This window comes from Betta splendens, chromosome 12, assembly GCF_900634795.4.
Source record: "Betta splendens chromosome 12, fBetSpl5.4, whole genome shotgun sequence".
NCBI lineage: Eukaryota > Metazoa > Chordata > Actinopteri > Anabantiformes > Osphronemidae > Betta > Betta splendens.
This window is the reverse complement of record NC_040892.2, coordinates 13,191,841-13,216,660: the sequence shown is the minus strand read 5'-3', so window position 1 is coordinate 13,216,660 and position 24,820 is coordinate 13,191,841. Positions and strand designations below refer to the sequence as shown.

Here is a 24,820-nt window from a genome sequence, read left to right as displayed (position 1 = left end):
TTTATAAAGACCTGTTTTTTCAGTAATTAACAATGTATTTGGTCTGAGTGTTTACTGTGAAGAAATACTAACAGAGAAAGGCAGAGATGTCCTCATACGCAATTGTACAGTGGTTGTGTGCGTGTGTGTGGGTTTTCACGCAATGCAGAAAATCTGGGACAGGATGAGCCTTGGGGTGTATCAGCAGCCATCAGCCTTCACTGAAGATGAGGTTCAATCCTCTGATAAGAACTCTCAGAGCCTATGAAACCTGGCAGCATGCAGCCCTCCGGAAAATCTAAAAGGCCGGTGATCAAACTGGGGCAAAATGGCATCAGACAATCAAGGGAAGAAAACGTTACAACTGAGTTTGATTCAGAGATTTAGCATTCGCTCTTTAAATTATGAGACATCTGCTCTCAACAGTAGGACAAACACTGAACATACTGTATGCTTTCCAGATGATACGTATTTAATTTAGGTCTTCAGATGGAACAGTTAATCTATTAGTGTTGGACGATGAGTTACAGACAACTGGGCCTTAATATCTGATGTAATATTAACATATAGTTGCTTAAGAGACTGGTTTGTCCTCTCAAATCCTGTTGAACGTGTTCATGATTCAAGACTCTTTTTTCTTTTTTTTCACAGAAGTATATCACAGATCACAGAACTACAGTATCAGGGTGTCTCATGCAGCACTTTGCAGTAAATTGACTGCTGATATGGTACCTAGCATCTGTTAGCTTTCACCAGCGTATCAATGTCAAGCGTCACATCCTGAGTGGCAGCAAACATCAGGATGTGATCCAAGTGGTTGGCATGTTTATCCTCATTACAGAAAACTTGCTCACAAAGATATGTGGGGTAACCTGGCAAGAGATTGTGATCAAATGTGACGGGCAGATCAGAGGGATTCACTGTGTATAGCAGTCAAAAACCTTAAAGTCTTTCTCCCATTCACCAAAAACCTGGAAACGTTGCTCAAACTCCCGTAACAGTCCCATTACTTTACCTTTGAACCGCTTCATGTCTGCCACGCATTGGGTCGAGCACACAGGGGAAATGAACTGCATCACCAGCGGCGAGTTACCACAACGACAGCTTCAACGTGAAAGAACGTTGTTGTATCACGCTGTATGTCATCGGCACTAACTAGACAAACTGGTGACGATCAATGTGCCATCGACTCTGTGGATTTAAATAGCCAGTTGTACAACATCTGTAATGGCCGTGCTTTCATCAACTGCAACTGAAAACGCTGACAACTTTACTTTTTGCTTCAACTGGCCGTCCAAATCCACTGAAAGATCGGGAATCCTGTCTGAAAGTGTGTTTGTTGTCAGGCTGATATTGCCTTCATCATGCATGGTTTTACAAATTCACCCTCAGTGAATGGTTAGAAGCCACTGCGATCTCATTAGCAAAGAGGTAGCTAGCTTTCACTGCAGCGTCACTGATGTCTTGGCTGAGAGTAAAAACAGTCCATTCACCTTCTGTCTCCTTCACTGTCCTTGGAAGTTGTCCAACAGAATTTGTGGGCATGAAGACTCATAGTTGTTATATTCTTTCAGCACTGCAACATGCTGAGAACTTCACTTCTGTGAATAAATAGGACGATTAGCATTTTTCACTTTGCGTCCACTTTTCATTGAGACATATTGGGGAAAAGAGGGTGCCAAGGCACATAAAGTTAAACGTAGAAGCCATAATAATCATTTTAATACTTTACAAAATCCTATGGAGGGCCGGATTAAAGCCGTCTGTAGGCCGGATCCGGCCCGCGGGCCGTACGTTTGACAAACCTGCTTTTGGAGCCTGAGGCAGTCTGATGGTGAAGGTGTGTTTGTTGGGGAAACCAGTGATCAAATATGATAAACGGGAATAAACTGCACGTTTGCAGTGGACACAGGGATCAAGCCTGAAAATAAAGCCTGAATATAAAACTGATCCTAGCCGACATAATTACTGCGATGATTTATTTCTATGAGAGGATCTACTTTTTATAGCCAGTCATTATATTGCGTGCGGGTAGTGAAGGGTTAATGTGTGCCAGAGACGTACTGAAGGAAAAAAAAAGCTCCTCAGCTGTGACGGGCTCCGTGTAGCGCCTCTAACAAACCGGCCACCGGTGCGGGACTGCTCGTTACTGTCAGCTTTAGGAAATGGGATTGAGCGCGAAAGGAGATAACGGGAGCCCGAACGGCCCCCGCGGCGCGTGGTTGTAGGACGGGTTCATAAGGCGCGTGGTCTGCGCGGCGGTCGCGTGCGTTTTCATTCTCCGTTCGCCCCTCGCTGGACACGCTCCTCTGTAGCGCGTGCTGCTGCCCAGTCGGTGTCGTCAGGCAGGAGCGGCCGTTTCCTTCCAGCTCTTCTCCGTTGTTGCGTGTGTGTATGCGCGCGCGCGCGTGTGTTGAATGTATGTGTGGTTAGAGGGGAATAAAAAGCGCAATCACACCGAGACCGAGCCAAGCAGGCCCGCGCGAGGCAGCGAGATAAGGGAGGAAGCCCGCGAGCCCTCGGCTAGCAAGTGCACGGTACACGGCGAGAGATGGTCACGTCCGCACCGGGAATCATCCTGCTGCCGTTGCTAATATGTCTCCAGCACTCCGTCAACGTCCGCGGTAAGTACCCCGTCCGCTGTGTGTGAGCAGGTGGGCGCTTGTGTGTGTTTGTGTGTGCGCGTGAAGAGTCGCGGCTCGGGGAAACGCGCGCTCCACTCGGCTAACGCCGCCGAGCCGCGGAACACCTGTCTTCGCTGCTCCTTGAAGGAATGACCGTGGCCGGCGGCACCTCAGGCGAAGGCAGCCTCGCGCTACAGCGTCGTATGGGGCGACGCAGTTGCTTGGTTTGTGTTTCAAAAATGTAATTATGGTTGTACTTTTCTTAAAGCACAGCTATGTTTTAGCTCCACACCAGCGTGTGGAATTAACGAAAGGAGCAGGGAGGGATGGAGAGGCCCGTTTGTGTTGTGTATTTCCATACTAACTACGCTCGTCGCTGCTCAGGTTTGACCCATTGGTCCCGTGGGCTGTTGGTTTCACGGTGAATAAACGCACAGTCTCTCATATAAATCCCTGCTTTTTTTCGTTTTGCGTTGGCGACAGTGCATGTGTTGATTTCTCATTTACTTCCACCGTGGGATTCTTCTCTGCCACCACAACCCCCACCAAGAGTGGTAATTTATTTATTTATTCGTGAAGTGGAAGCCGACGGAGGCAGAGATGGCGAGTGGGTGGGGGTGATTGCATTGAAATCACATGGATGGTAAAATAAGGCTAACCGCCACGGGAATAAAGGGAAAGGTGGATCCACGGTCAATCACCCACTACAGGTGATCCCATTAAAAGCCTAATTATGACCGGAGTGACAGAGGTTAACTTCTGGAGGAACGTGTAGGGCTGCTTGCAGCTGGGCTTCATCTGCTGATTGGTTCAATTATTATCGCCCCATGTTTTACAGATTTTTAAACTAGTGTAAAAAAGAAAACGTTCCCATAACACAAGCCATAATTGTCACGTGGTTTATTTCTTAATGAATTAACTCATTATTGTTCATATGTTTTCATAAGTATATTAATCATGACACAAAATAAACTGTATTGCTACTTAGCTTAACACATGGTAGTTCCAGTTTTAAAGATATAAAGTTTTACATTTATTTTTTTTTGTCATTTTATTTGGACATATTGAGTAAATGTATCAGCCATTTCCATGCAATTAGTTATTTGTGCTTATTTTCTAAATTCTGTCAACTAGCAAACCCAGCACTCAATTTGCTTTGACGTTTTATTATTAACATACCTAATTTAATTTTTTTTCACCTCCACATTACAACTTTCATCCGATGAGTGTTGTCAGTGTAGTTTTTGGCTAGTTAGCAGGATAAAATGCATGAATTGCACTACTTTTTCAGGGGGTGTAGTTGTGGCACTCTTCATATACCCTCAGTGCCAAACCAGATTTAAACACACATTCATTTAAATGTATGAGTCTATTCAAATAAGATGACACGCAAATTAAATTGCCACGAGAGCAGCAGAAACCCTGGCCTGATTTAAAATAGGTGTTTTCATTTGTGTGGTTACTGTGGTACTATGTTAGACCTGGAATCCCTGAGGTTCTTAAAGTGGTAAGAGTGAACAGGAGGAGTGGTATAGTCCAACCCTTTCTGTTACTGGGGAGAATTGTATTACCATGACCTGCACAGTGACTGCATGTATATAGAACACAATGATCTACTATTTTGAGAGGGACATGGTTTATAATGACTTTGAGCGACACTTCTAATGTTATGGAATTTGTGTTGATCTGTAAATTCTCTATGAAAACTAAGGTTTGTATTTATTAAGTCATAAAGAACACAGACATAAGGAATACACAGTGTTCCTTATGATTGTGGTAATGTGTTTCATAAACAAATATATAAAAGACACAAGACAGATATGGTTATAGTAAGCTTTAACCTTTTCAAGAAGTCCTTACAGGGTGGTAGTGGCATAGTGTGGTGAGTGTAGGCTTTAAATGTCAGCTAAATATTGAGTGTGACACTGCAGGGTAGAAGACAGGGCCCTGTACAGGCTTGTATACTTCAAGTTGTTCCTGAAGTCTGTTGTTGTGCTGATTGGATCAAAGTGCAGGGTGTGCAGTTCTGCAGACAGCAAGTCAATGGGCTTCTGTAGACACACTGGAGGAGTAACCCAAGAGACTACTAGAATGACTGGAATATACCTCCCTGCAACTGGGTTCTTGGTAAACGTTTCACATGATGCACTCCAACACATGCATTAAAGCAAAAAATTTTTGGTCATTGACATTTTTGGATTATTACAGTTCACTGTTCTCTTGATAATACTTTCTTGTGCACAACTTTTTTTCTAATGTGACTTTGGCAAAGCTGAAGAGAAAATTCATATTGGTAATAAAGGAGTGGCATGTCCATCAAAAGTCAGGAATTGCAGTTCATTGCATAATAACAATAATAATTTAACCTACACTGGTAGCTTTCCTTTTACGATACTAGATATGTGGTACTTGATCGGTGTACTGTATGTTCATTGCTCTATCATCACTTTGGACATGTTCTGGCATAGTTCTCTGAAAAACACGTGTACCCGCGACATCTGACTTTGTTTGTTTGGTTGAAGTGTTAATTTATTTCGGATCAGCCCATAGCTGAGGCATTAGTACTGAGCCTTTGGATTTTTTTCTCTTCGTCAGTTGTGTGCATCAGCAGTGAGCAATAGGTCAGGCTGATGTGATAAATTAGGACACTGGCCTTATGAGGTAAACATGGAATAACCTACTGTATGGTGATGGATTTTTGAAAAGGAATGCATTAGGGAATACAGGAGATAAAATTCTTAATGTTTATTGTATAATGGGCTCATGTTTGTATGCCGTAGTTCACTGTTTAGCTTTTAAATATGTAAATTTATTTGCAAAGCTGCCCTGTCAGATGCAGTATCTTAAGAAAATGCCTCTGGCCTAAAATCCAGATTCTTCTAACTTGAGTACAGTTTTCCATAAAGTCAACACATAGATATAGATATATACAAATACTTGCATACACCTAACATAATAGAACTAGTCCTAGTACTAATATTGTTCTTGCACTCACCGCAAGTAACCAACATAACAGTGTTGTATCAGACCAAAAAGTATTTCGATGAGCAGGAACATTGTCAGGAGTGTCTGTACCTGTTCAGTCTGAACTGAGCCCCCCCTTTCCTAAATATAGAGGACAGTTTAGAACCTACACTACCAGCAATCCAGAGGAACACTGCTTACGTGGATGGGAATGTAAAAAAACTAAATATTTTATTGACCAATAAATGTTATTAAATGGCAGATTTGGGATGTTTGTTGCTTTCTTGTTTAGTCTTGTGGGGAAATCTTGTTTGTTCAATGCAAAGCTCCACTTTAGATTTATTGAGGCAGTTTTTCTTTACCATGAGTCTTTGTTTTCCAGGCTATAGAGCGCTAGCAACTGAGAACTAAGGCCTTAAATGCCCAATTAAACTGTGCTAAAGCTGGTTTAATTCTGTGTATTGTCCTCTCTGACTCGTTTTCATGGGCTTCGGTGATTGACCCTGTTCATTGTTTTTAAACAAGATTTGCAGAATTTGTTGTCTTTGTTTCCATTTGAAACTTGTTGGCCTTTGGCACGTCTCTTTGTGGCATTATGTAATGAAGCATTTAGGCCTTGATTGTAGTGATTGGAATGGTAATGTGGATGAAAGGTCATTGTACTCTTGTTCCAACCACAACTGGTGTAAGTGCTACTGCTATAATCTTTAATGGAAAATACAATTTTTTATTTTTTCATATAAATGCTTGTTTGTTTTTTGTCTTAATCCTTTTTTTAATGGAATAGTTGTGACTAGATTGAGTAGTTGTCAATAAGTTTTTATCTTTACATAAAAAGGAATTCACAAAGTAAAGAAGTTGACACCTGTCTAGGGAAGAGTATAAGCAATTTATGTCACGGCTGCGGTAGAAAAGCCATTAAATGGGTAGAAAAGCCATGTATTTTAGTCTCCCCACTGCATGCTCTGTCCTTTCTATCTGCCTTTGTAGTGACTAAGACTATTGTATAGGAAAAGGTGTTTCTGTTAGACTGAGGCTGTGAAGTGACCAGCTCCGTTTTATCACCAGTGTCTTCGTCCGTTCACAGCATCAGCACTAAGTCTAATTCGGCACATGGCTTAATGCAGTGTGGCTTAATAAAAAAAAAAAAGCATCACAAATACAGATGTGATGCTTGGTGCAGAACAATGTAAATACATGTTTGCATTTAAAAGACATTGCACACCTCTTCATTTATCACTGACATGTGTGACAGGTTACTAAAGCCTTTTCCCCTGAATTCTTCTGCACTTGTGCTGTACAGAAAATCAGTGGCTTGCTTCCTAAAAAGCAACTTCGATCCCCTGCCATTAACCCATGTTAATGTTGTGATTTGAACTGATGTCTGCTGTGGTGTTTGAAGCTCTGTCTACAGAACAGTTTGTAATAGTTTTCCAATCCATATTTAGTGTCAAGACAAAACTGATTTTATTATAATAGCATTATATTATTAGCATTTTAATTGTTCAATGTGCTAATGCTTTTGGATTGTTCTGTAAATTGTATTTCATACTAAGAATACGCTATATTACGAAGTAAGTAATAAGTTTGGTTTTTTTTTGTTTTTTTTTGTTGCTACTGTACATGTATGTCTGATTTTTGCAGTAATCATTTAAGCACCAATAAAGACACTAAAGTAGTAAAGTCATTGTAGTGCGATGCAGTGCATGGCAGACTGTCATCCCAGTCATGTTGAACATGCCATCCCATGTTGTTTTTAAATGTTTAATTTTAGTTTGTAAATCTTTTAAAAACAAGGCGAACAGTGTAGTTGGGGCTCCCACAGCAGGTCACTAGTCCATGTGACAGTTTTGTAGTAAAACAATCAGCTGATTATCTTTTTTTTTTTTTTTTTTTTTTTTTTTTCGTTCAGTTTCACAACTCATTAATCAGTTTATCTACTTCTAATTAGGTTTGTTTAACAATGAGCGTAGCATTTTACCGCTGGGCCAGCACGACATTCTGCCCATGAAGCATGTTGCCAAAAAAAAAGCTCTCTCCAGGCTTCTGTCATCACTCTGTGCTCCAATTACCCACCTGGACAGACATGCACTAGAGCGTCAAGGTCAAAGTTATTTTCAGACCTGGCATCGCTACTTCTGCTTATGACAGACTACACACTGCTCTGCAACTACACTCTAGTACTTAGTCACTTAACTGTAGTCTCACAGTAACATTAGAACATCTATTTTTTTTAAGTAAATTAAAGTATTAAAAAAAACAGCAAAAATGCACTTAATCTGTTTAAAAGGCAGATTCCACATTTTCATACAATGACCTTCAGATGAGACACTAGTTTACTGTAGTTTTATAAATAACTGATGTCTCATTGTGCATAACAGAGTTACTGTTAAAAACAAGTTTAAACTAAGTACTCAATAACCCCACGGGGCATATCAGAAATGCCACTTAAACTCTGAAATCAATAGACAAATGAAGTTCGATTGGGGTACAATAAATTTTGATCCCTGTTCCCAGTAATGAGTCTTGGATGATGCAAAATAAGTTACTTTTCTCTTCCAGGTAGTTCTGTGTAAAATTGTTTTTTAAAAAAAAACTATTTACAAACTGATGTTTCAGTTTTCCCTCATTACCACTTCTGTGTGTGTCTGTCTTTGCAGGTACCAAGACAGAATGTGAGGCCAACCAGTTCCAGTGTGGAAACGGTCGCTGCATCCCAACCGTCTGGCAGTGTGACGGAGACAGGGACTGCACTGATGGCAGTGATGAAAACGCCTGTGGTGAGTGTGTTCTGCTGAGACACACACACACAAAGGACCAGGTCAGGTGGCACCGCACTCAATCGCTTCTCTCCTTGAACAAATGGCTTATATCTTAGAGGTGTCATTAAGGATCATTATCCTGTTAGAAAACAAATTAGGATCCCACTAAGTGTAAAACTGATGTGATGACAAGATGATGTAATAACCATGCTGGGTAAGTGTGCCTGTTGTGAGTGTCTTGACAAAAATACCAGCAAAGCACCCAGACGCCATGGTGGTTAGAATATGAACGCTCAAATTTGAGGGTTTTTTGTTAATGGTTAGCGACTTTGAATAATCTACCTATAAAGTCATTGCTGGTCTGTTGCATAATCACAGCTGTTTGTAGTTTACTATAGTACAACAAAGCATTCTACAGCAATACTGAAAATGTTTGTGACTGTGTATAAGCAGATGACACGTCCAAGCCTTTGACTATTTGACTAAGTGTCTGTAGATTTTGAGATTGAAACCTTCAGAAGGATCCATTGGTCCCAAATGTTCCATTTGATAGAAATGCACTTTTTTTTTTTTTTTTTCACTGACATGACAGTTTGATTATTGCATTCTCTTATCCTCACATCCACGACTTTGAGATGACGAAAACATGTTAGAATACATCGTCATATGAACTCCACTAAGAACCTTCTTGACATCCTTTGAGACAGAATGACCTGGTGATGAGAAGATCAGGGCTAAATATGGATCTGTGTGTGTTACCATTAAGTCTCACATTTTTCTTCTGTCCCACATCTATCTGGGTCATACTGTATGATACTGGAATGGAGAAATATAAAAGGGAGGTAAGTACAAATGATGGAAGGAGATGACAGGATGTTGAAGAGCATGGATCATCCTCTAGATTAATATAAAAGGAAAGTCCTGGTAATTGAAGGACCACTATCAAATGTAACAAATAGTCTTGCATACCAAATCAGGAAAATTAACCTTCCCCCAGGAGATGGGGTATATGATTTGAGCTGATGGAAGGTGGCTTCAGAATGCCTAGGGTCTGATTTGTGTGACGTTGGGGATTGAGCTTGTAAAAAAGGGAGATGATGATACACAAGGTGCGTTTCAGAACAATAGACCTCGCTTGGATGATGTTAAGATCAGAGCTGTTCAAACTTTTAACTAAAAGACACGCTTGACTAGAGTTAACATGGAGAAGATAACAAAGGGTGGAGCATGTCATTTTTTATTTATATATATATATTTTTTAATCCCTCAGACACACCAAAATGCTGTGGCATTATTTACACACACAGAGATCACCTATACAAAAGCAACATGCTGTGATAGTTTGTTGAAAAATTGCTAGTAAAATCTGTTGCTTGGTTTTTAGTTTGGTGTTTGCTATCTATTTCTTTTCTGTATATCCTACATTTCATACTGATAAAAGGTGCTTCATGTTCAGCCTTTTCCCTCTTTAACTGAACTGTTCTTCTCTTCCCAGTATAACCAGTATGTCCCTCTTCTCTCCCGCTCTAGTTAAAAAGACTTGTGCAGAGTTGGACTTTGTATGTCACAATGGCCAGTGTGTCCCAAAGCGGTGGCACTGTGATGGGGAGCCAGACTGTGAGGATGGGTCTGATGAGAATGTGACAATTTGTCGTGAGTAGTATTCAATTATCTATTTATCTGTCTATTGATATTTACTTCTATAGCCTTAAAAAATGTGACTCTGTGCTGCAGCTTTAGGCATTTGGTCAAGCCAGACAGGGTTTGTGGGATTAACTCTAAGTGTTTAGTTTCAGTATACAAGTTTTGTTTTAGAACTGTATGTTTTTCAGTTTCCCACAACTGGGATTTTGTTGATTTTAATGAAAATATATTTCAGTGCAACATCCATAGATATACAATATGGGGTGTGTATATATCCAAAGTAGTTTGAATCTTTAGATGCAAGTTAACTGATCTGACAAATACAAGCTTTGCACTTTTTTTTTTCCCTCAATTGGGTAAGTTATTATAGTGCTGGAGTATTTTTCTTACTTTCTCTCTAGTGGAAAGTAAAGTTAAATTGCACTATTCAAAACCTACTGCTGATAACTTTATAGAGTGCATGAGAGGAAAATACAGAAATGAAGCATCCACGTTGTCAAAGTGTTGTATAAATATTTCAGACTTCTGATTTTATTAAAGTAATTTAATCACTTAAAGATGTATTCAATTCCTTTTGTATATATTGTCCCAGCATTGTAAGAAGTCAAATGAGGAAGGACTTTGCCATTAGCGCTTTTGCTGGAAGTGCAACTGCAACAACATGACGTGGTCATGTGCATTGTGTGTAGTCTTTGACACTTGAATGTTGCAGTGTTGGTTATAATCAGGTTTTAAAACATAATCCACTTTGTAATCCATGTAGTGTTTGTATGTGTGTTAGTTCCAGTCATGGCTGAAGTGGTGTACGTGCAAGTCAGCCGAGGTTATATAGTCGTCATATCACTGAACTGTTTGACCAGCTGTTACGCAGGAATTTGTGCCAGGAGATGCAGTGCAAGAAGGCATGCTTTGATGAGGCTTATGCTAGTCCTTTATTTAAAACCCAAGTGAGCTGCAGTTCCTTTCATTTTATCATTAACTGAACCTTAATCATTAACATTTCATTTAGCTGGAAATGTCTGCTTCGTTTATGCTGTTGCTGGCACCGTATGCCTTATCTGTTCCAGAACAGTTCAGAGTTGGAAAATGTACCGTAACACTACTCATTTACTTAGTGGTGTTAATGAATGTATCAATAACATTGATTATTGGTTCCGTGTTGCACCGGTTGTCTAGTTCCTACTGACTTTGTAAACACCCAAAGGGACATTGCTGCAAAAACTGCAAACTTGGTGCTTAATCAGTTCTGATATTTCAAAATACCGTAGCAAAACCCAGCCATGGTTTAAAAGGTCTGACACTGTTGGCACCAAATACGACACATTGATTTGATGTATTCAACATGATTCTTTTTGATTTATATGCCACAATTCTCATTCAAGTACAGTAGAAATGCATTAAACACTGCTGCGGGTCTAAAGTTCTTTATTGAAACAATGTTGCGTTAAAATACTAAAAAGTAATGGCATCTAGTTACCTACCTTGTGAAATGGATGTCCTCTACTCTATGTATTTTATCTGTAGTCCCCAGCTACTGTTTGACTGAGTAGCTGTACAGCTGCTAATAGTGACATCTATAGACAGTCAGTAACTTGGGCTTATTTGAGAAAAATGACAAAGTGCAGCCTCATTTTGTAAGTCCACCACCCACATTAATTGTTAATATTCTAACAATCTACGGTACATTATGTAACATAAGGTTTGATATGAGGTGGTGAATATGCAGTCCCGATGTCTAACCACGCCAAAAACTCTTGTTCTGCACTCATTGTTATCAACTATTGTGTCTTGCACTAGTAAAAACTTGAACAACAAACCAAAAAGACATGACAAATGTAAACAATGTACTGTAATATTAATGGTGCTCGCTCTCTCCTGCAGATATGAGGACGTGTCATGTGAACGAATTTAGCTGCGGTGCAGGTTCCACCCAGTGTATCCCCATCTTCTGGAAATGTGACGGAGAGAAGGACTGTGATAATGGCGAGGATGAGGTCAACTGTGGTAGGTGGCAATCTACTGAAAAGCTTTACACATTCTAAAATTGTAAAACTGCTCTTCAATCACTTATCAAATCCTTGTACCAAACATGTTTTGTACCTGAGTATTACTTGAGGTTGGTATGATCTATAAAAGGTTGTCATGGCAATAATAAATCCAGCAGGATGGTGCATAATCATCAATTACTGTGCAGCTTACATATCTTCGTCGCGCTTATTGTTTACACCCTGCTATGTCTGATTCAGTGGTCCAGATCTACCTTCAAAATTTAAATGTTTAGGTTTACTGCTTTTTTTTTTAACTGACTTTTACTTTACTACATAATTTGGCTATAGATATACTAAGTAAATGTGCCCTGGTCATTCTAAAGCTGTTTAATGTAGCTTCTATATAAAGCTTCAATATGAATTGTTCAGTGGTAACATGACCCTTCCCTTGGCCTGTCCTCTAATGTTGCAATCTAAGAAGTAACGCATGGAGAATGTACAATTACTTTATGAAGTATTACACCATGTGTAGCCTGTCAGCGCTTTCAGATTCTACACTTTCCCTAACTGTCTCCAGGTAACATCACCTGTGCTCCAAATGAGTTCACGTGTGCCAGTGGGCGTTGCATCTCACGAAACTTTGTGTGCAATGCCGAGGACGACTGTGGTGACGGTTCGGACGAGTTGGACTGTTCGATGTCCTCCTGCGGCCCCAGTGAATTCCAGTGTGGAAATTCGTCCTGTATTCCAGCCAGCTGGGTGTGCGACGATGATGTTGACTGCCAGGCAAGGCACAAACGCATTGACATGGCGCACATACATGCTCTGAATAGCAGATCACGAGTTTTTAAAGGAGGTTACATTCTTTTATCATCACAGCGCAGTAGCATATGCTGAAGTAAATTTTTAGCTTTTTTTTAATCGTTCATATTTTTATAACTAGGCTTGACGTTGTACTTGTGTAAACAAATTCTTAGAAACTACCAGAAGTTTACCACAATGCTGTGTTTATACATGGTGTCGTAAAGATAAACTCAAATAAAAGCTACGGTAAGTAGTGTGGTGATTGGCAATGACACAAGTTAGCTGTGGGTTATGCTGTAATTTCTTTTATTTATTTTTTTGTACTTTTTAAAACCTTATTCCTCTTGTTTGGTATTATTTCCAGCACACACCTTTTTTTTCTGGATCTGCTCACACAGACAAGCATGTCTTTCAACAACTGTTTCTGTAAAATGAGTTTGTGTTTCATTAATGCCCAAAAATGAAATAGAAAGTGCCTTTTTTACCAAGAAGGTGCGTTGTTGTATCGGTCTGTCTGTTTCTCTCTGTCTGTCTTTCTTTCTCTAGATAGTATGAGACAGTTATCTCTTTCATTACAGATTACACCTCCAACTAGACCTAAAGCTGTAATTGTCATACAGTCATTTGAATGCGAAAGGCTTGTGGACCTATTAACTTTTCTGCCGGTCATGTGCTCCTCGTCCACTTTGCAGGACCAGTCTGACGAATCTCCCTCTCATTGTGGACGTCACCCGACGCCACCAGCCAAGTGTTCTTCCAGCGAGATGCAGTGCCAGTCAGGGGAGTGCATTCATAAGAAGTGGAGGTGTGATGGAGACCCTGATTGCAAGGACGGCAGTGACGAAGCAAACTGTCGTATGTACCAGACCATTAGTACAGTAACCTAAACCTCGTAGTTTAGTTTTTTGTTTTTGTTGTTTTGTTTTTTTTTTTGTATTTTTATCTGTGAAAGCAGTTTAATAAGCTTAACTGGTTGCTTAATTAATTCTTTAAAATTGTTTTAAAGATTGACCTTCCATTAATTTCAACTCTTACGTGTTTGTGTCTTGGCAGCTGTACAAACCTGCGGACCAGATCAGTTCAAGTGTGATGATGGAAAATGTATCCTAGGCAGCAGACAGTGTAATGGCCTCAGAGAGTGCGCCGATGGATCAGACGAAATTAACTGCAAAAACAGTGTGTACAATTCAGTATAAATTAAATTCTCCTGAGGGTATAGTACGTTTATACTATATGTTTGAAACTGTGAATTTGACTTTTGTAGTGAGCGGTGTGGTCTGTAGATGTTTTTTTTTTTTGGGGGGGGGGGAATTACTCTGTAGAGGAGCCATTTTACACATTTTGGCTCTGGCTGGAAGACTAATCAATATTAATATTAACTGTGTAGGCGTCAACAGCCTGTTCTCGCCTTGGCTGCACCAACAGTCTATTGCATTGATAGACTATTGACAATCGCAGCAGAAAACCAAACCAACAAACCCCTACCCACCACAGAATGCCTTCAACTTTGATCTTTAAAGCTAGAGCACCTTTGCCAGTTACTTAATTATGGAGGAATATTAATCGTACACATCGCATTTTAGAACAGCAGTGTAACCATTAACGGTTTGCATAGTGTAATCCTAAAAGTGACTGGTCTCAAAAGTGGTACGCTGCTGTGTTGTTGGCGATTGTGAACTGTAAGAATTTGCCCTTTTTAAAGTTTTAAAGTCTTGTACGGGAAATGATTGTTTAGTTTTACTGGCTTATAATGCCTGAAAGCAGCTTGAGTTATGATAAATAAAATATCTGCTGCATCTTCCACTAACATTTGCAGTTCCACACAGTAGTTTAACTATTCATAAATGAGAAGCACTCTCAAAAGGCAGTTATTTTATTTTCCCATAAGAGACTTTAGGGATCAAGCGAGGGCACAAACATTGAACTAGGATTATACTTTTTATTTTTTTTTTATTTTTATTATACATTTCTCCATAGTGACTCAGTGTAATGGGCCAGAAAAGTTCAAATGTCGCAGCGGGGAGTGTATCGAGATGAGCAAAGTGTGCAACAAGGCTCGAGACTGTCCTGACTGGAGCGACGAACCCATCAAAGAGTGCAGTGAGTGAAATGGTTTCCAGTTTTCTGACAACATTTACAGTTATTTTAGAAACAGAGGCTTCACTCTTTGTTGCATGTTGATTTATACTTGAATCCAAATTTTCAGCATTTTAGTGTATGTCTATTGTTTTTCATGGGTCATTTTTCATAGCCAAAATTTTTAGTGATGCAGCAGCAAATTTGAGCTTTTAAAACGTTAACTTGTTATTTCTAGATTTAAATGAATGTCTCCTGAACAATGGAGGATGCTCTCACATATGCAAAGACATGGTGATTGGCTTTGAGTGTGACTGCACACCTGGACTGCAGCTCATTGACCACAAGACCTGTGGAGGTAGGTGATTTGTACTCTATTAGTGTCATAATAGAAACGCTCATAATTTCAGTTTTTTCACAAATCTACTCATTTCTGTGTACAAATAACATTTCATACTGCAAAGATAAAATTAATAACATTTTCATTTTAAATGGACAGATAAAATTTACATTGTACATGGAGAATGTGTATTTAATATTCACTTAATGCTAAAACAGGATATAGTGTACAGAAAGTCTAAAAGATATAAAAATGTGCAATTCAGATCATAATCAGGTATATAAAGAATTCTAAAAGCATAATTAAAAAATAACCACTGTCGGTGTGTAAATTGTGTCTGCTTGTTTAGCCAATAAATAGAACATAAATGTATAAAGACAATAGTACATGAAGATTGAAATGTTTAATATACTGCATGAACTAACAGACCTAGCAAAACATTGCCTTGTCAGATTTTTCAGCACTCGTGCATTTGTAATAGACTCATGTGCAAACCTATTAGCCAAATTGAATCATTCAGATGACTTGATTGAACAAACATGTCAGATAACTGCCTTGCGTTGTTTTTCCTTGACCTCTTAATTTCCCAGTCCTCTGTCTTTCTGTATGCAGATATCAATGAGTGTCTGAACCCTGGCATCTGCAGCCAGATCTGCATCAACCTGAAGGGAGGATACAAATGTGAATGTCACAATGGCTACCAGATGGATCCAACCACTGGAGTCTGCAAGGCTGTTGGTGAGTCAACAGCAAAATAATAAACTCTGGCTTAAAGGATTACAGTATCTAGAGGCACATTCTTGGGTTTTGCAGTATCGTCCTGCTGAAACACTTATTTATTTACTTAATGAGATGAGGTAAAATACAAGTTACAACAGAAACATGAACATTGAAGAAACTTTTTTTTACTACGTCTAACCAAGTCTCTAGTATTCATGGGGAGACAGATGTTGTTTTTTTTTTTCTTCAGATACTGTACATTACATAAAATGATAAAACAGGCACATAATTGAAAGATGTTAAATGCTTAATGAGGCTGTTTTAGTAGGACTAACTATACATTGTGTTACATTAGTCTGGTTCTGCATAAAGTGCATTCATCAATTACTCAATCAATTACTATCAATTACTCTATTCCATTTAAAATACTGTTATTCTATACATCTCCCCTCCTTACCTTGCTGGCTTCCTCCATATTACCATACCTACCAGTACCCTCAGGTCTTGGTCATCTCTTTGGCTCACTGTCCTTTCTGCCTGACTCACTACTATGGGAGACAGAGCATTCAGTCACTGCCCCGCAACTATAGAACTCCTATAAATAAAATGTATTAACAAGAGCCAAAGACGTGCAGCATCACTGTTAGGTGTAACTGAGTAATCTTTGGGACCTTTGCCTCTTCACAGGTAAGGAGCCATGCCTGATCTTTACTAACCGTCGGGATATTCGTCGTCTGGGTCTGGAGAGAAAGGAGTATACTCAGATAGTAGAGCAGCAGAGAAACACAGTGGCACTGGATGCAGACTTTGACCAGCAGATGATCTTCTGGGCTGACTTGGGCCAGAAGGCCATATACAGGTGCAGTAGATTACAAGAACAAGGCTCCTGTAAAGAAAAAAAACATTAAATGTTTTTATTTGACAGTCTTTTTTTTGACAGAATAATTGAGCTTAAATATTCGGGTCTTAAGGAGAATTGACATTGCCCCTTTTTTTTCTTTTCCCCAAAGCACTAAGCTGGACAAAAGACAAGACACTGGCACCCATAAACGAGTAATCGACAATGTCCAGACTCCTGTGGGTATTGCTGTGGACTGGATCTACAAACACCTGTATTGGTCTGACCTCAGCACCAAAACCATTTCTGTGTCCATCTTCAATGGGACCAAGCAGAAAGTTCTGTTCAACAGGGGCCTCAAAGAACCAGCATCCATTGCTGTGGATCCGTTGTCTGGGTAAGTGGAAGGTTTGCGTATTGATTGCATCAAATTAAATATTGATCGCCAGTTGCTGACATGCCTTTTTATTAATGCCCGTGTAAATGTTGGTCTCAGATTCCTGTACTGGTCTGACTGGGGTGAACCTGCAAAGATTGAGAAATCTGGTATGAACGGAGTGGACAGACAGGTTCTGGTGGCGACAGATATTCAGTGGCCTAATGGAATCACTCTTGGTGAGAACACAAGACAAGCGGAGCATGCACTCTTTAGCCAACAAGTGAATTCATACCCACAATCTGAAATTATCTGAACTTAATTTTGCCTATGCATGTGTCATTAATCATTGACATTCAGTGCATTCCAAGAGAACAGTCATTAATAACATGCAGTTTATCGATTCCTTTGGGGGAGAAGTCAAAGTCATAACAGGCGTGAAGGAACCTCACATGTTTCTGCCAACACAAACACTTGACTGATCAAATAATTAAATATTTCTTGTTTGGCCTCATCTAATTCTGTACTTTTAACTTCTGTGTTGTGGAATAGCAATCGATCTATTTATTGAAATGTTGTATTGATTTTTTTTTTTTTTTTTTTTTAAGAGTCCGTCTGCCCTCCAATCCTTTGACTTTCACTGGCCTTTTAACTCTTACTTTGTCTTTCTTGTTCATACTCTCTCATTAAATTAATGTCTTCTCCCTTCTAGACCTGATCAAAGGCAGATTATACTGGGTTGACTCTAAGCTACACATGCTCTGTAGTGTGGACTTGAATGGTGACAACAGGAAGAAAGTCCTGCAGTCCTCTGATTACCTGGCTCACCCCTTTGCGCTCACAGTTTTTGAGGTACATGTGCTACGGGTATCTTTTTACACTTACAGTAATGTTTATTTCTCCCCACCCAAATGTTTTCTCATTTTTTAAATTTACATCGCTCCGATCATTTTCTTTATTTATTTTCTACTTGGTACAGTCATGAAAGCAAATGTACAGTAAATATAGATCAATGCAACAAAAGCACATTCAAAAGCTGTAATTCTTGTAAAACTAAGTTGGGGAATCTCAATCACACTGGAAAAATATTAGCTTCAGGTGTTTGACACAAGGTAACTGTTTTTGTAAATGTAAGACATGATACTAATGTTACATGACCCTAAAAAGGCAGGATACCAGAACCTGACACTGACCTAGGGACAATACAGTATGTGGTATTGAAATATTGTGTTTTCATTGTGTTTGTGTTAAAAATTGATTAAATGTTGACGTAACTAAGATTAAGATGGCTATAAAGATGCAAGAAGCAAAGTAATGCAGAAATTGTGCATCCATTAGCATAAAGATGGTTGAATTAGTGATTCTCAACTTAGTTAAATTGTAACTAAACATTTTACAGTTTTTGATTCTTGGTAGACGGCCCCATCAAGTTTGATCTTATGTATTTGTAGATTATGTTAAGTATTTTTTATTTTTTTTCATAGATTTAGCTTGATGATTTCTCTTGGCTTCTCTCTAGGATCGAGTCTTCTGGACAGACGGTGAAAATGAAGCTATTTATGGTGCCAACAAGTTCACAGGCTCTGATGTAGTGACACTAGCCAGCAACCTGAATGACCCCCAGGACATCATAGTGTACCATGAACTTATTCAATTGTCTGGTGAGAACCACGTTGGCAAAATAAGCAAGGCAGCATTGATCACTCAACTGGCATGTCTAGTTGTTGAGTTAGTTGGACATAAACTAAAGGGCTGTGATCTATGCAGGAACTAACTGGTGCACAGAGAGAGGTGAAAATGGGGGCTGTAGCTACATGTGTCTGCCTGCGCCGCAAATCAACAAACACTCTCCTAAGTACACCTGCGTATGTCCAGAGGGGCAGGAGCTGGCTGCTGATGGCTTACGCTGCAGACCTGGTAAGTGAAGGCGGCAAACGCGTTCCTGTAAATAATACAAAAAATATGTTTAAGAGGACCTCAGGAATGAGTCAGATCCACAATTTACTTGCCCCGTTAACTCAATAACTAATCCTTACCTCTCAGGTGATTGGCTTATGGGCTTCAGCTCGAACGCAGATTATCAATTCTGCCCTAAATTCATACATCCACACATTTGTCAGCATCATTCAGTGAAGGAAAGCCAAACTGACAAGCATATTTATTTTGCCAAAAAGGTTGCGAAAAAATAACACTAAAAAATGTGATTAAGAAGGAAGGGTTAAAGGAGGCTGGCCGTTTAGAATAGTCTATTAGAAGAAACTGACTTGATTGTTGAACTGGATCACATTCAAAAGCTTGTTGCCTTTTGTTTGTTACCTCTGTGAGGCGTCTGTCTGTATCCATGCCAGCCACAAGCCCAGTTGTCTGTTTGTGTTACTAGTCTGACAGCTGAACAGTAGCTGAGTCAGTTGACGTGATCCACTGTTTCAGTTCCTCTCTGGCAAGTGTCAAATCTGTTCTCCACGTATCTGCTGCAGCTTTGTATCCTCCTGTGTTTGAGAGTCTGAAAGGCTGTCATCCTAGCAGCTGACTTGTTTCACTTTAGAGACAACCAGCCGTTCTTGATCTCTAAGCGTTGGGCTTCTCCATCATGATGCCCAGGGAACAAAAACAACATTCTGTAAATCCTTTTTCCTCATATTACCTTCATTGTTTGAAACGGCATAATATAGCGATACTGCTTTTGATTAACGAACATTCAGCTGCAACCACGCCCCTCCTTAGCGCTCTTTCATGCTGGTGAAAAGGTTGCTGGGATACACTGCCCTCTTTCTGATGTACTTCAGTTGTTTTTGTCTTGAGCCATCCTCCACCTTTTGCCAACTCACACAGATTAGCCTTTTCACACTGAATCACATGAACCTGACAGCTGAATTCAGCACACAAACTCTCTAATTGGACTCAGAACTGTGGAGCGAGACACTGGTGTACAGTGTACTGGACCATCTCCCTAACAAAAGTCTGCTCTGGTGTCTTCTCACATTCCTGAACGTCTGCCTAATTGGATGTATTTTTACTTTTCATATCTACCATCTACTGCTTTTTTTTTCCTCCCTCTTTTGAAAAACAATACAGATGGCAAAACTGCCATATATTTGGAGACTAAATTGGTTCCACTAATTCTGCCTTAAACTTTAATTTTCTGTTTTCATTTCTTGTAGATTCCCTTGTATGGAATGTAAGAAATATGATTAAGGGTCAGATTTTGCTTAATATTTACTCTTAGATTTGGTACATAAACATGATCCAAAATTAATTGACAAAGCTCTGTATTTGAGCAATTTATTAAACTGTTTACCAATACGGTGTCCAACAATCTACAGAAGCTGTGTTTCATAATCACGTCTCATATTGATCCTATACAGTAGTCTTGTGTGCTGTTAAACAGTCTTTGTCAAGAGTTAACGTTAGTTGTAGCAGATACTTCAGATAGTTGAGTTCTGAGTCGGGTGTCCGGGAAGCCAACCAAGCATGACAGGGCTCCAGCTTGATCTCATCCTTCCGCTGTCGGGAGTTGCAACCAGAGCCGATCGACCTCTAACCTCGAGTATCATGGTGGCATGATCTTTTATAAACAGTGTGACTAGAACAAAAAACAATAATGGGTAAACCAGCCTGCTGCCTGACTCATCTCCTTTTTTTTATTGGCTGTTTGGGAAGTAGACATTCAGCTTTAATAGCTGAATATTCCAACCAGATGGCTACATAGCTTATGTAAATGCACTCGTCCCTGAAAACATTTTCATTCCCACAGCCTCAGCAGAGCTCCCACTCTGGTTCCCACATATTTGACCTGTTGTCCTCGTTACAGGTTCATCACAACTCAAACAGGCACACCGGAGTGGTAGTCAAACTAAACACGCACATGCACTAACATTTGAGGCACATCTGAGATACTGCAATACATGTTCAATATTTGTACTAGTTTAGTATTTCTACCATGTGCAGTTTTGGCAGTTCTATTCTACTACAGGCAGCTTGTGTTCAGATGAATGTGAGCGTATTTTTTATAGAAGGGGCGTGTGTGTGTCTCAACTGTGTTTACACGCTTGTCTGCATTTCTGGGACTATTTAAGAACCGTATGGGAGGAGTAGAAGAGGGATATCTGTCACTCGCTGAATACTTCTGTACCTTCCTTCTCTTTGGGCTGCAGCCAAAGGCTTTGTTGCTCTGTACTAAACCTCTAACCAATGTATTTATCCAGTCTTACAGCCATCACAGCTGGACTCAATAGGAACTGTAGAGCATTGTGTGGTTGCGTTGCAGCTTTGACCAGATCTAATCTTGTTACTGAAGTAATAAGCAATGTTCTCCACTTGAGGGTTGAACCTAAAACAACCACCAAGGGACTCGTTTAACAGCCTTGAGAAAACCAGGAGTGTTTCAAACTCAAAGCTTTCAAACAGTTAAAGGCTGACATTGCATAGTTGAGGGATTCTGGAGCATCACTTTGGATACAAACTGAAACACTCATAACCAGGACCAGTAGCTGTAGCAGCAGCTGTAAATTGGCTTGGCCTCTTTCAAACTTGAGTATCGTGCATCCCATTTTATCTATTTACTGGTTTACTCTCCAGAGATGTCGTCTATTTTCAGAGAAGGCCTACTTACATGTGTCCTTTTATAAAATAGGGCAACTTGTGCAGCTCTGTTCTGTTATCAAGAGGCATGATCGGTTCTGTGACAGACCCTTCTACCAAAGGTTCTTCAAAGGACAACGAAGCGCCTGAAGAGTCCACCTCAGGTTACAGAATCCGCAGTTGATTCATAATTAGCATGACATACTGTAACATCTCTTCTCCTCCCCTACTGCAGGTGTTTAATTAAAAAATATTGTAATGAAAGTTTGAACTATTTAAAGACAATGATGCACAAACACGAGTGCTTGACAGAAACTCACGAAGTAAAATGCAGGTGAAAGTTTATTCTGGTTCTATGGGACCAGTATCCATTTTGAGATAGATTTGTTGACTGAGCCTTGAAGTATTTTGCTGGGTTCTTTGAGCCGTTTAGCAGCAGAGCAGCTTTTTTTTTTTTTTTTTTTTTTTTTCCTTTGTCTGCTGCTGCATTCAGGCGAGCTGTTTGCCAGTCTTGTCACTCACTCATTCCTGGGATTAAAACACTGAGGCCTTCATGGTGAGCATAAGAATTCAGCTTGATGTTTTTGCTGAACGGATGAACAATGCACACAAGTATATCGAAGTTTAATAATGGTCTTAAAGTTATGACACAAGTTTTAAAGCACAGGCCGTACTTTACGTCAGATGATTAATGTTTAGGTAGACTAAATATTTTGAGGCGGGGAAGTCGTAGTTTAGCAGACTGTTGCTTGTCTGGCAGGAAGCTTTTAACTCGAAAGCAGCATTTTTGTGTCATAAACACGTTGCAGAGCATCTTTGTCCTGTGATGGCCTGCATGCAGTCTCTCATCTGATCTCATGAGTTCATGTTATAGCTTAAATCATACATCTAAAAATAAACAGATGTTTAGTCTTGATGTGCTCGTCAAACTCAAGACATTTTTAATGCATTCTAAGAAAATCAGTGAATTGCTTCCCAATCAAAGACATTTTTCTGTACATTCTTATGAAGCTTAATTTTTGACTCTCAATCAGCAGTTTCTTCCCAAAAAGCAAAATTTAACATCCCTTTTTTCTGTCAAGACATGAAGGGCTTGAACTGAACAAGGAGATGCCCCTAAACAGTTCTTTTTTGTATTGTTTGTTTTGTCATACAGAAGCCAATGTAAGCACATCTATTCAAGTGAATTCCCCACCTAGAGGGTCTGCAGCTGCCTGGGCTGTGCTGCCTGTCCGTGAGTACAATGTCCACATTGTCAGATGACCACATCATCTGCTTTGAGCATTATTTGTTATTTGAAAAGAAACTTACGCATTCAAATACATGAAAAAGCATGTGAGAAGTCATTCTTCTTCTTCCTGTTCAGTGCTCCTGGCGATGGCGGCAGTAGGCGGTTACTTAATGTGGCGAAACTGGCAGCTGAAGAACCAGAAGAGCATGAACTTTGACAACCCTGTTTACCTGAAGACCACAGAAGAAGACCTCAACATTGACATCACCCGGCACGGCGCCAATGTGGGACATACCTATCCTGCAGTGAGTTGATGCTGTAAATCATCAGCAGCTTATGTAGAATAGACAAAATTTCATAGTGAGGACATTTTATTTCTTATACATAAATCTTTACCTTCATCAGTCCAAGTGACAGGAAGGTAAAGAAGTGCATTTTTCTTGGCTCAATGTTTGTCCTCTACTGTAATCCTCACCTTGTGCCCTTTTTATAATCCTTGGGCATTGTTCACCGACTGTGTTGCAAAAGATTAAACAGATTTAACTGCAGTCCAGCCACATGCAGGAAAATCTCAGCCATCGGCCTCCCTGCTGAAACGTAGCTCTATTGTATCTTTAACTTGTCCTTCTCTACAGAGCAAAGGAAGTCGAGCTACCCCTAAAATAACACAAATGGTTTTTGCTTGAAATAAGATTAAACATGTTTGAGCTTTTAAACGCACTTGCTATAGTACACCAGTGTCTTAAGTCTTTATTATTTTTGTATTTAATAAACTAATTCTCACTCTTTCTCCCCCTCCAGATCTCTATAGTGAGCACAGATGACGATTTATCCTGATGGTCGTTTTTGTTTTTTTCCTACGGCAGCCCCATTGCATTGCATGGCATTCCATGCTGGTGGTTGTCTGTAGCAACAGCCCTTATAGTACGACCACATGCCTTCTGAAGTGCATTATGTCATTATCTGTGGTGGATGACTGGAGGAAATATTTATTATGTGAATACTCAATGAATTATGTGTCACAACAGGTTGTATCCAAAGTGTTACTTTTTATCTTTAGTGTTTTTTTTTTTTGTTTTGTTTTTTTTTTCTTCAGACATTAGTTTAAACACACTCCTAAAGGCAATGGAGGCTCCTCTTCTCAGATAACCAATAAGGGAAATGTGTAGAATTTCCAGTTATTGAAAGGTGTCTGAGGCTTGTGTTCTAATGGGATGCAGCGCTCCTCCGGACACGTAGATCAGCTCTGCTTACTAGGACATGAACTGTATCTGAGCAATCAGTCGCCAGAAAACCTGCTCCAGAATCTTGCCACCGTTTATTCTACAGGATCAGATGTATGAATATTTATGGATGATCATTTCTAACCACTAATATGTCAAAGGGATTAGTTTTAATTAGTTTTTTTTTGTTATTGGTTATGAGATTCCACATTTGTAGACATTGTATATATTAATCCATCATAACTCAGACATGATTGTCAATCAGGACTCTCTTCAATGCACTTTGATGAAATGCTCCTTGTGTAAATAAGATTGTATACATTTGACTTGAAATCAATTTTTGCTATGGTTGGACATCGTACCAGGGTTAGAGATCAGATGTATTTAACGAGAAAGAAAATACTGAAAAACAAAAAAAAAAACAAAATGCAGACTTTGGTAAAACAATTTTGTATGTTTGTGCTGTTGCTGTGAACTTTTTCAAGCATTGTACAGTGAGGGGGACACTTAAAACGTAAGAGCACTGTATCTGAAAACTGATTTTGCCAAATCACTCCAAAATTAAACTTAATTCAGACGTTTGTGTTGTGTTTGTACTTGTGTCTAATCCAAAATTCACTGATCAATGACACCCTTCAAACATTTAGCAACAAAGTTGTATTTATCCCAA

The 24,820-nt window shown here is 39.6% G+C and overlaps 1 protein-coding gene across 1 annotated transcript; it reads left to right on the top strand.

The window, feature by feature from the left end:
• The first annotated feature begins 2,081 nt into the window (after positions 1–2,081).
• vldlr (very low density lipoprotein receptor) lies at positions 2,082–24,731 on the top strand. The gene is made up of 19 exons (XM_055513537.1): positions 2,082–2,603; positions 8,228–8,347; positions 9,860–9,982; positions 11,855–11,977; positions 12,539–12,740; positions 13,451–13,620; positions 13,819–13,941; positions 14,743–14,865; positions 15,080–15,199; positions 15,794–15,919; positions 16,589–16,760; positions 16,912–17,136; positions 17,236–17,354; positions 17,828–17,967; positions 18,635–18,776; positions 18,883–19,032; positions 22,853–22,930; positions 23,063–23,232; positions 23,729–24,731. Exons 1-19 carry the CDS (start codon positions 2,531–2,533, stop codon positions 23,762–23,764), a joined length of 2,535 nt encoding a protein of 844 aa, XP_055369512.1. The 5' UTR covers positions 2,082–2,530; the 3' UTR covers positions 23,765–24,731.
• The last annotated feature ends 89 nt before the right edge of the window (positions 24,732–24,820 follow it).